The sequence below is a fragment of the Thermobia domestica genome, chromosome 15 (genome assembly GCF_964235325.1).
Source record: "Thermobia domestica chromosome 15, izTheDome1.hap1.1, whole genome shotgun sequence".
In the NCBI taxonomy this organism is placed as follows: Eukaryota; Metazoa; Arthropoda; class Insecta; order Zygentoma; family Lepismatidae; genus Thermobia; species Thermobia domestica.
This window is the reverse complement of record NC_137468.1, coordinates 32,814,819-32,827,352: the sequence shown is the minus strand read 5'-3', so window position 1 is coordinate 32,827,352 and position 12,534 is coordinate 32,814,819. Positions and strand designations below refer to the sequence as shown.

The following is a 12,534-nucleotide window of genomic DNA, read 5'->3' as shown; positions in this document are numbered from 1 at the left end:
CTAAGTGATCTTTGTTTTGACTCCCATTGCACATGTGCGTGCAATGGTGCCATGGATAACAACTTTTTTCTGTATGGTTTCCATCGTTATTGCGCCGTTTCAATACCCGTGCCGTACATACATTCGGTGAACCCCTAAATAACATATGGAAAATCTCTGGCGCAGTTATATAACATGCCTTTAACATGTCAAGTCGATATGATTTTTTTTTTTTTTTTGTATTTATGAATCCCCTTCCTAGCTCCTATCATTATTCCGCTGCTAGGTGTGAAGTTCCTTTCCCCCCACATTCGAAGCTGTCTAGCTCCACCCCTGTCTACTTCCGGACTATATGTCATACAAACTTTTTTTCTTGTTTTGGTGCCAGGAATCTGTGGTTTCATTTTTCACCATTACTTTTGGGACATCCTGTATTTCGCGTGATACCGTATACTGTCTTTACCAGTATACTGTGGTAGTGTATGATAATAGCATTTTGTTTTCTCTGAAGTTTTATATATATATATATATATTCTTTTAAGCTTCAGTTCATTAAGAAAGAACATGAGATAGTCAAAGAAAGGAAAAAGAGCCTATTTTCCTAAGAGAGAAATACAGCTGCGGATTGCAAAAATATTCTAAGTTTAGAAATGACACCATCAATCAATAATAGATTAATCTGTTTACTAAACTAACAAAAGTGTTAAAGATGTAATGATGGGACATTGTTTACAATGCTTTTAGGAAGTTTGTGCTCTAGTGACGCATTATAGCGAGAGTTCAAAAGCTATTATTTTCTTTCTTTTAATTATTTGAATGCTTGTTTTGCCCTTAAGGCCCCTGTCACAACTTTTTTAAAAAAAAAAAAAAAAAAAAAGATTTAATTTTTGTGAATATCTCATAAGTCAATACAGAATATTGGAAATTTAGAATATGAGCCGTTTCGTATTTACAATCTGAAAGTAATAGACAGTTCTAGGCCATCCTTTACGCTCAGAAACCTATAGGTGCAGTTTGTGACGTCATCACTGTCAAGCATTTAAATTTCTTCATTTTATAAAAAGGTCTTCAGAAGAAAATATTAGCCCATTTAATATATTTGTTATTAATAACATTAAAATGACACGCTGTTGTTAATTTTACTAAGAGAATGGCATTTTTTGAAATAGTATTTTTAGTATGAAAATGTTCTTTTCCTAAATGCTATCACATATTCATATTCATGTTTATTTGCCTGTTCATAGCTTACAATATGAAGATATTCCCCAATTAAGCTTTACAGTTGTCAGATATGGTTACATTCTCTATATGTTATCAGTATATGTTTTCTCTATATGTTATAAGTAAGATAATTTTCAACAGAATAATAACTTTTTTTTTTTTTTTTTTTTTGTAATTAATTGTAACAGAATATTTCTGAATATCGGTTTTTCATTAATGTCTTTATACTTCATCGGTCATTTGTTATAGAATTTTATACAATTCATCTATAGACAGTATTGCTAAAATTTTAATAGTTCTGTTGGATGATATACATATTACAATTGTACCTAGTATTGTATAAATGAATCGTATTTGTTAATGTAAAAAGAGCCTTGTGTTCGATTACATACATAATTGTGCGATAAATACAGTATATACAGTGGCGGATTCAAGGGGGGGCTATAGGGGCTACAGCCCCTCCCCTTGACGCTCAGATATACACTGGGTAAAATGGACTTCAACCTTCCTTAAACTGGATTAAACGGCAATATGTTTTATAACCTCCCTTGATCATATCCTGGATCCGCCCCTGAGTAATGTGAATAATTTATATTTTTTAAAAACATTTTTACATGAGGGTCGTTTAGGATGTTAAACATTATTCTAATATTTGTTTTTCTGTATTCGGAATGTAATAGCACTTATTCTTGAATTCCCCCAAAATAAAACACCATAGTTTATTATTGAAAAAACTTTGCTATAATATAAGGACATGACAGCTTCCTTGCACAAACTATCTTGCATTCTACGGAATGCAAATCACAGTGAACTGAGTTTAGTATTAATGTATTCAACATGAGTATTCCATGTTAAATCTTCATTCAAATATACACCTAGAAATTTGACAAATTTTGATTGACATAATTCAGCCGAGATCAGAGGGGACTCGGAAGAGGTATCAGAGATTAAATTCAAGGGGTAACCGAAGAGAACTGAACCTCTGCACTGATTTTGTAGGAGCACACACCCCACCGCCATTAAACCTCTCAATTAAAATTAAACGAAACTAGTCTCAAACAGTTATCTTAAAAAAAAAATATTTGAGTAGTAGTAATATAGTAGTATTATATATCTATGAGGCATATGCCACCTTGTAACATATAGCTTGACAGCAATAACTTGCTATCCGAGATGCTGAAATTGCTGTAAGTTATAATTGCTGGAATAACGGAATGATATGTATAACAATTGATTGATATTGAATCATTTGAAGCTATTGTTATCCTCATTTCGATATGTGACAGTTTGTTACAATATATTTAGCTACAATTTTAATTCACCCCGCAGATCAAGTCATTCTTGGGTTATATGTATGCTTCGTTTCGGATTTCAGTTTTGGACTTTCCCATACAGTGTAACTAAGACTGTTGTACAATACTCCCAATGACAGTATTCATATAATGATTTAAGCTTTCCTCTCGCGACAAGATAACATTTGGTCGAGACATTTTACTCTTTTCTCTGGGCAGTGTCCATCCAACTAGTAAAGGATTCCAAATATATCCGAATTTCTAATATTTAAAGTGTTAATTACTATAGGACATTTACGTACAATATTTTAACAATTTGGTTATTACCTTATATGTCCCTTGTTGAAACTATTTTGAAAAAATAAATTACTAAAAACTCATAATATGCACAGCATTATGCTAAGATGATCATTCGTCTTCCTGTTTTATTTTTTATTTTCTTTATTGGAAATTCTCCATTTTAAAGCCAATTACTGGATATTAAACACGTATATAAGAGTCGTCCTTATTTTTCGACTTCCGATTATTATTTTTATTTATTTTATTTATTTATTTTATTTTTTATTTTTTATTTTTTGTCACTCCATAAACTGGTTTCATTTCACACCAAAATAACCCATTAGAAAATTAATTCAATGGAAAACCCATTAGAATTAATTCAATGGAATAATATTAAATAGTGCCCCAGTCAATTTCAAGTTTTCAATGTATTTACAATTTACAATAGGAGGCAAAAGTACCTTGTAAGTTTGGAAAGACAATTGAAAGTAAATAATATTTGTTTATTAACTATTAAATGTTTGGAGATAAGTTGGAAATAATGTCAGATGTGTGTGTGTAGTGGGGAGCTACTCCAAAACTATGCCACATGTCCCCTTCGCAATAATAAAAATAAATAAATAAATAAATAAATAAATAAATGGACCTGAATCCGAGATGGAGAATTTCAAGATGATCGCTATGATAGTATTATACAGTGATAGATGTGGTTTTATCTCCATTAAGATATGGTGTCACTCACCAGGTACCTGTGCCTCATATTGTGTATTGTAAATGTATTCAAAGCTGAAGGTCTCTTGGAACACCATTTAATATAAAATTGAGCTAAGTTTTCTAATGATTTACTTTGGAATTACTTTAAGGGATGAGAAAGAAGAAGAAAAAACTCGAAAGTCGAAAAATAAGGACCACCCTAATATATTTATATAAAGTATGTTATCCGTTCCAAATTGAAATTAGTGTGAATTAGTGACTTAAGTAAAACAGAAAAAAACTGCAAATACCAAATACCAAGCTAATTTCCATTGGTTCTTCTTGGATTTAATAAAACTGTTGAGCGTGTTCTTTCTATGTTACGAAGAAGGATCGATGTAGTCTGTGAAGTTTTTTTTTATAATAATAATAATAATAATAATAATAATAATAATAATAATAATAATAATAATAATAATAATAATAATAATAATAATAATAATCATCATCATCATCATCAATCATCATCATCAATCATCATCAATCATCATCATCAATCATCATCATCATCATCATCATCATCATCATCATCATCATCATCATCAACATCAACATCAACATCAACATCATCATCATCATCATCATCTCGGACCTTACAAATGTGAATTCCTTCATTTTATTAGAAAGTTGTCCAGTTTCTAAACTAAGTATACTCAATATATACTGTACGATCGATTCACTTGTTACAATTATTTAATACCATGACAGTTTACATATAGTACATTTTGGTATCTAATGAACAACAAATAGAAAATTGTACTACAATCTTCATTATCAGAAATTAATCTCAGAACTGTGAGCAGCACCTAGGTTGAAAATCTATTTTTATTTTCATGTATATTTCCACATTTCAGTTGAGGTATTTTATAATGGTACAGTCTTTATCTGTTTCATCAACGTTACTAAATAGTAATTTTAATAGATATTATATATAAACAACTTATGTATGTGTATCCAGGCCTTTAGTTATTCATGATTCAGTTTCAGTAATATCTCTTGTCTTGTAATCTTATCTGTTAATTGTGCCTTAGTTAAGAATGCAGCACTAATAATTTTGTATAACACTTTAACACATCACTTCTTAATGACTTAGATATGATGCACATTGAGAATTAACAATAATGAAATATACATGGCAATTTATTTTAGTATAAGTCTCTATTCATTGCAATGTATTTTTGAACATGTTACATGTTAATTGATACTGTCTCCAGTTCTTCCACGGTAATGCTGTGAATAATGTTCGTGATATTTACACAGATTATGAAGTTTATTGGCGTACAGTTACTGATGAAAAGTAAAACACAAAAACATTTGAGACGTGTGTAAGAGCATCAACGAATTTAAGAAAGGCAATCAATCTCGCGCTTATATATTAAAGAAAGCCGACGGAACAATTCTCACTGATTCAGATAGCATCTTGAATAGATGGAAACATTTCTTTGATGATTTGTTTAAAACTAATGTGTGTGGAGAAAGGCAAATGAACACAGCAGAACCGTATATTACAGAGCCTAACCCAACAAAAGTAGAAATCACTATAAAGAAATTAAAAAAAAAAAAAAAAAAAAAAAAAAATCGGGCGTAGACGAGTTAATTTGAGCTGAAGAGGAAAAATTGTTGAACATGATACACAAACCCATTCTTCTTATCTGGAACAAGAAGAAATTGCCACAAGAGTGGAAAGAATCATTGTTGCAATTCCCAAGAAAGGCGACAAAATTGACTATAATAATTATCGAGGCATTACTCTTCTGTCAACATCCTATAAAATTCTCTCAAACATTCTGTAAGCAAGATTGACCCCATATGCAGATGAAATTATTGGAGATCATCGGTGCGGATGTAGACGACAATATTGATAAACTATTGATTAAATATTTACTATTTCACAAATAATCGAAAAGAAGTGGAAATACAATACCCCGGTACATCAATTATTTATTGATTTTAGAAAGGCCTAGGAGGGAAACATAGGCAAAGGACAGAAGTCAGTGGAGAGCTTTTGTGAACGCAACATTAAATCTCTGGGTTCCGTAGTTGGTTATTGGCATTCAATTTTCCCGTTAAATTTCACAAGAAACGAAAATCGCACATGAACAAGTCAGGAGACGGCAGAATTTCGTTAATCGATGTGCTTCGCACATAACTTCCCATAATTCGTTCTCGCATAGTGAAGACACCATAATTCTAATGTGAAGTCAGTTATAGACTTAACGACAAGCATGCTTTTATTACTTCATGTAAAACGTAGCTCCTTAGAATACAAAACAATCCTAAGGTGTCAACAACAATAATGAATGTGTACAATATAAGCGCGAAACAATCTGCTGGAGTGCTAAGCAATCTATATGAACGTCATGAAGCAGAAGCGAGTCTCTTGTTCGTTGACTACCCTGTATATTCAACAAATCTATCCCATGATTACATGATAACTCCATTATTCTGTTCAATGTTTGTAAAGTACTCTATATATTCAATGTATCTATCCCACGATTACATGATTAATCCATTATTCTCCTCAATGTTTGTAAAATACTCTGTATATTCGATGTATCTATTCCACGATTACATGATTAATCCATTATCCTGTTCAATGTTTGTAAAGTACTCTATATATTCAATGTATCTATTCCAGGATTACATGATGAATCCATTATTCTCCTCAAATTTGTAAAGTACTCTATATATTCAATGTATCTATTCCACGATTACATGATTAATCCATTATTCTCCTCAAAGTTGGTAAAGTACTCTATACATTCAATGTATCTATTCCACGATTACATGCTGAATCCATTATTCTCCTCAAAGTTTGTAAAGTATTCTATATATCCAATGTATCTATTCCACGATTACATGATTAATCCATTATCCTGTTCAATGTTTGTAAAGTATTCTATATATTCAATGTATCTATTCCACGATTACATGATTAATCCATTATTCTCCTCAAAGTTTTTAAAGTGCTCTATATATTCAATGTATCTATTCCACGATTACATTATGAATCCATTATTCTCCTCAAAGTTTGTAAAGTACTCTATATATTCAGTGTATCTATTCCACGATTACATGATTAATCCATTATCCAGTTCAATGTTTGTAAAGTACTTTATATATTCAATGTATCTATTCCACGATTACATGATTAATCCATTATTCTCCTCAAAGTTTTTAAAGTGCTCTATATATTCAATGTCTCTATTCCACGATTACATGATGAATCCATTATTCTCCTCAAAGTTTGTAAAGTACTCTATATATTCAGTGTATCTATTCCACGATTACATGATTAATCCATTATCCTGTTCAATGTTTGTAAAGTACTCTATATATTCAATGTATCTATTCCACGATTACATATAATTCATTATTCTCTTCAAAGTTCGTGGGTCCACTCTGTAACTATCCCATGATAATATTATTGATCCATTATTTTCTTTAAAGTTTGGAATGACAGACATTTTGTTAAAATTACGTAAGAGCTTAGTCCAAAAAGATGATACAAAATAATAACTAAATAAATAAGTAAATGAAATAACCAGTACTTGTTATATAGATAATTATGTCATCGCTTGCGAGGTTTTATGATTAATGATTTGTGTGTGATAACGTTGTATCTATTATTATGATCTAAATATCCCGTGGATTTAGTTAAAAACTTGCGTATAGACATCCGGAAAATTTGTAGAAGGCTGCAGATCTTTTCGTCGAACTGTTGTCGACTTCCTCAGTGTGACTTCCTCAGTAAAGCTGTTTTAATGTGTCATATTGCGTGGCTGCCTCCCAACTAAGAGAGATGTTGGAACATACCAAATGGAATTAGATGAATCCTTGATGCACTATATACAGAAAAAAAATGTTTAGCTTCTTGATTCCTTAAAGTGAATGGAAAAAACGAGTGATCAAATTTGCTCAAAGACCATTCACTTTAAAGCGAAACAGTGGTTTTATGTATCACGAGAAAACTTCTAACGTAACAATGTTGCCTATTGAACGCTTATGATGGAAAACCTGTTAGTATTATCACTAAAATATTTCCAGGAAATCTCTTCCCTTCTGAAATGAATAACCTCTGTGCAAGTGTGATCACACATGTTCAGTTTCATTCATTTCAAAGAATCAAGAAGATGAAACATTTTTTGTCTAAACATAGCGCATCAAGGATTCATCCATTCCATCTGATGATATGCATTTCTCCAACATCTCTTAGTTAGAGGTGTCAATCACAGTGAAGAAGTCGACAGTGGTTTGATGAAATTGTTGGTTTTTACACGTGTTCAGATGCTTAGAGGTAAGCTTTTAACCACAAGGCCCATTCAATAAATAAACGGGGAAGTTATATATATATATATATATATATATATATATATATAAATACAAAACATCGACAAAGTTTGTGCTTCTTTATTATTTTATGGTGGTGTCTTAGAACGGGTTGCTAGGAATCAGTGAAACAAGATGGCGTCCCCCTTACAGATTTACACCAACATGGAGCAGCGGAGTCTCATCAGATTTCTGTTAACTGAAGGGTTGAAGCCAATCGAAATTCACCTTCGGATGGCAGTGCAATGTAGTAAAAGTTGTTTGAGTCGAACGCAAGTGTAATACGCCTGTGTTCTTGTATCAACTCTCGCAATGTTGTTCTCTGTGACTGCATAGACAGAGCATCCTGGGCGTGGCGAATTTTCAACACTTGTTACATCCCGTTTTAACTTATCTGCCCCATTCGCACACTTGTGTTCCCCGTTATTCGTCACATTCAGTTTTCTGTTTTATTTCAACATATATTTATATTAGGTTCTCAAAAAAAGTATTAGAGAAATAACTTTTCTTTATAAATACCAGATCTAGAAGTCGAGAGATAAATTAAAGAATTGGTTTCGGGAAACCTGAGATAGTTTAACAACCGGTTCCACGAACTTGCTGAGTGACACCATTGCGTATAAGTAATTTTCATTTATCTTATTCGCATTAAATCCATCTTTAAATGAATGCCAGAGTATTCAGTTAGAATTTTGCTATTGATGAATGTTCCACAATTTCTTAATACAGTAGAAAAAAAGTAGGTAAACAGTGTTTTGTTTACACTTAAAGACTTATCTACAACGTAACAAGATTTTAGTTTGACTGAAATTTTTATACATCATTATAATACTAATTCTTTCTGTTTGTGTTTCAGCGCTCGTCTTACTGCTCAGGAATGCCTGGAACATCCATGGTTGTCTGGCGTTAGTCCATCCAGTGATATTCAGCTGCAATGCCCTCCGTCGAGTAGAAAGTCGTCCTTCAGTATGAATACCTGTATATCATGTGCCCAGTGTGGAGCTAAGTGTGATCACCACAGTATGGACAAAGAAAATTATAACCTCGACAATTTTAAACGCGAGAATAACCTGGACTTGGAATGCCTACCAAAGCACTTGGAGTTAAAGACTCCTGTTGAACTCACATGCATTATTGACCGGGGATTAATCTGTTGAAACAGAGCACGGGCGGAATTAGAGCCTTATTTTTTTTCCAATGGTGAAAATATATATATGTATAAAAGAAAATACACTGCCTGTCCCCACTTTATCATTTGTTCTTATACACTGCCTGTTGCCATTATTATGTGTTTAGTGTGAAACCAGCCATTTGCAAAGATTTGCATAGCCATTATATGTGTGGTTTTAACTTCTTTCACAGGCGTGTTAAAATTTAATTACAAAGACTGTCTTGTTAAGCAAATCCAGCGCTAGAAACACACACAAGCACGTTTCAGTTTCGTGAGAAATAAAATCTAGAATATTAAAAATGTGTTCCAACGAGAGTCTTAAAATCATTACAATACAGATAAATCTAATTAGGAAAAGAAGTTCGTTTAAGTGAAAGGTTTTGTGTATGCATTACAAATTTATAAACAGATTATTTGTATGTCGTGTTAATTTTATGCAGTTCTTGAAGTAGGGTGGAATAAGACATGCCGATTTTGTTTTGGCAAATTCATTTTAAAAATCAACCATTTCACTGAAACTTCAACAGTTTAAATTTAATCAGTTTCGTTCCAGTGCTAATATTTGGCAGAGTTTCTGATTCAAAGAAAACGTGAAAAGTTTTGACTTTTAGAAAAAATAAATAAAGAAAACAACAGTAAACCTGTTTCAGAAAGACAATTTGAATTCTAGAATTTTTCTATCGGTAGTTTTCTTAGTAGCTATAATTAGTCTCAGGAAAGCCGCCAAATCTCAGGACATGTTCATTTGATAATGTCTTTGAGATATTAATATGCTCTGTACCAACAGAGAAAAATGATCTATGATACTTTTTTTTACGAAATTTCGTAAATTTGCAGAATCCAACCAGATCAGTGTTATTTCATATCTGAAATTTAGGTGAAAATTGTGAAAGTCCGGAAATACAACTACTATTTTATACATAACTAGGCAGTTGCTTTCCATGTTTAATTTAAATACTTAAGACCTATTACCATGGTACAGTTAAGTGTGTTATGAGTGAATACTTACAAATAATATCCCTTTATACAGGACTTCAAATTGTTAAGTATTGAATCCGTTAAAATTACGTCATTACGGTGATAATTTGAGTAGAGTATATTCTCTGCAATATATATATATTTACTTCGTTAAGGTAGGGAAACAATGAAAAACTAAGAAATGGTACAAAACAATAAAGTCATGAAAATTAAAATAGCTTGATCTTAGCATAGCCATTTGGTAAAACATTTTTTTCTTAACTATTATTTCGCCTACTACTTCAAGCACTGCTATATCTCTTTCGATTATACATTTTTCTTATGGTTTGGACTAATAAAAGTTACTAAAGCGTGGCGAATAATATGAGGATTCCATTCTGAAAGCTTTCCAGTGTTACTTACGTATAGGTTTTTTTTTTTTTTTTTTTTTTTTTTTTTTAACGAACATATGTATATATATAGATGTCCTTTGACCATGTCTTTCTATAATGGTATTTATCTTTTTGAACGGAAAAACTATTACAGAATTCGCTTACTCAATGCTTTTACAGCTATGAAGGAAATCCGATGGGCTAATGAGCCCAAAAGCTTTGGTCGATAGCTAGATAAATTCGGTGGTTTAACACTTTTCGTACTCAGGTTGGTTGTTCTGTCTCGAAATAGAAAATAGATGTGAAACTCTGTATTTAAATACAAAATGATAGATAGCTATATTTATTATACTTTCGTGATATATGCATAAGTATATCTGGAAGTAGAAAATTATAGCAGACTTATGCAGTAAAAGAAAAGCTAACTTTTGTGTATCAAAATCCTGTGTTACAATTTTTATTGGCATAACTAAGTGCATATTATTTGATTTGTAGAATAACATGAAACCTACGTTATTATATAGATATAGGAAGTGACAAAAACATACTTAAATGACACATTTTGTGATCTCTTTGTTTAAGAATGACTGGTAAGCATTATTGTGAATCCTTGTAATACTATAATTTTGTTATTATCACGTTTTAGAGACTGATTCCTTTATAATTTTGGTATCCTTTCCTTAAAAAAAACGAGAAAATTTGTAATATTTCATTGTAAGTGATATTAAAAAATATATTACAGAAAATTATAATGATAAAATACGTATGTATTCAAAAGCTATAAACATTTTATATTTGTTCGTGTTTTTTTTTTTAATTGAAATAGTATAATTCTCATATATCTTAAAGTTAGAACGTAATATTTTTTTTTATTTTTGCTTGTGTGAGGAAATAAAAACATAACTGTGACCAATAAACAGTTATATTTGATAAGAGACTGAAGGAAATAAAAAAAGAACTTTATATTCTGTGCTTTAAAAAGAAAGAAATAAAAAAAATACAGCAGCGACAGCAAATTCTTATCCAGTAAAGAAAACCAGTGACTTAAAAAAATATCCGCTTATAAATTATGTGTGTGTAAGTAATGCTAAGTATCTACTCCACACTGTCCTGTTTTTGCTTTTATGTTAACCTTTCTCGAAACAAGCAACAATTGAACGGATAACAAAGTTACATACAATACTTTTCACGCATATATTTTAATCACGCTCGACTCTAGGCATAGGGGCTAAATACACGGTTCTGATTGGTTGGAGTTATCAGTTTCTCACCACGTAGCACACATATAAGGTATGTTGCAAAATGATACGAACGATCCAAACATGTGACATAACTTTAGTAAACGCATGTTAAGGATGGAATACGTGATATGTAAAGATGCACAAGGAGGATATGTATACAGACCATGGATAGTTCACTCACTTCCACTGCTAACCAAATTGAAAACAAAAAATAACCAAAACAATACGGTAATAAATGTTGCAAAATGATACGAACGCAATACAAAAGCCAGTTCTAATAGCCAATAATGAGCCGTTTCGTAACACCAACTTAAACACTCGATCAAACACGCTGTCTACGAGCGTTTACAGCAGAGTCATATCAATTTGATTCCATGCAGCGAGGATGGCATCCTGCAACTCACGAACATTCTTGTACTGTGTACCGTTGGCGTACACTGAGCGACACAATATTCCCCATAGATTTTCCACCGGGTTTATGTCTGGGGAATTGGAAGGCCAATCAAGGTCAATCACACCTTTGTCCCGAAACCAATCCCTTGCAGTTCCAGCAACATAGATTGTGGCATTGTCCTGTTGGAAAATCCATTCGGGACCGGCAATTCGCGCCGCAAATGGCAACAAATTGTCTGCAAGCGTTGTTTGATACGTGGTTGATGTCATACGAGATGTAGGAAATGCGAGGTTTGTTGTACCATAATAACCAAAGCCTCCCCACACCATTACCTACTGCCTTCCTTGCTGTCGCTTTGAGAACATCTGTTCCTCCTTCCGCAAATCGTGCCAATAGCATCGCCAGCCATCGGGACCATCCAAATTAAATTTCTTTTCATCACTGAAGATGACACGACGCCATTGCTGCTTCCAGGTCACATGTGTCTTGGCCCAATTCACCCGTCGCTCCTTGTGCTGCGCGGTGA

At 32.3% G+C, this 12,534-nt stretch overlaps 1 protein-coding gene across 2 annotated transcripts in view; it reads left to right on the top strand.

Annotated features, from left to right (window-relative positions):
- Nucleotides 1-11,835, top strand: part of LOC145670961 (serine/threonine-protein kinase 17A-like) — a 411,415-nt gene extending 399,580 nt beyond the window's left edge. For both annotated transcript variants that reach the window (XM_081739548.1, XM_081739549.1), the window contains exon 7: nucleotides 8,710-11,835. In XM_081739548.1, coding sequence (XP_081595674.1) covers nucleotides 8,710-9,010 — 301 coding nt within the window. In that variant the 3' untranslated portion in view covers nucleotides 9,011-11,835. The remainder of the gene's footprint in view (nucleotides 1-8,709) is intronic.
- Nucleotides 11,836-12,534: the final 699 nt, after the last annotated feature.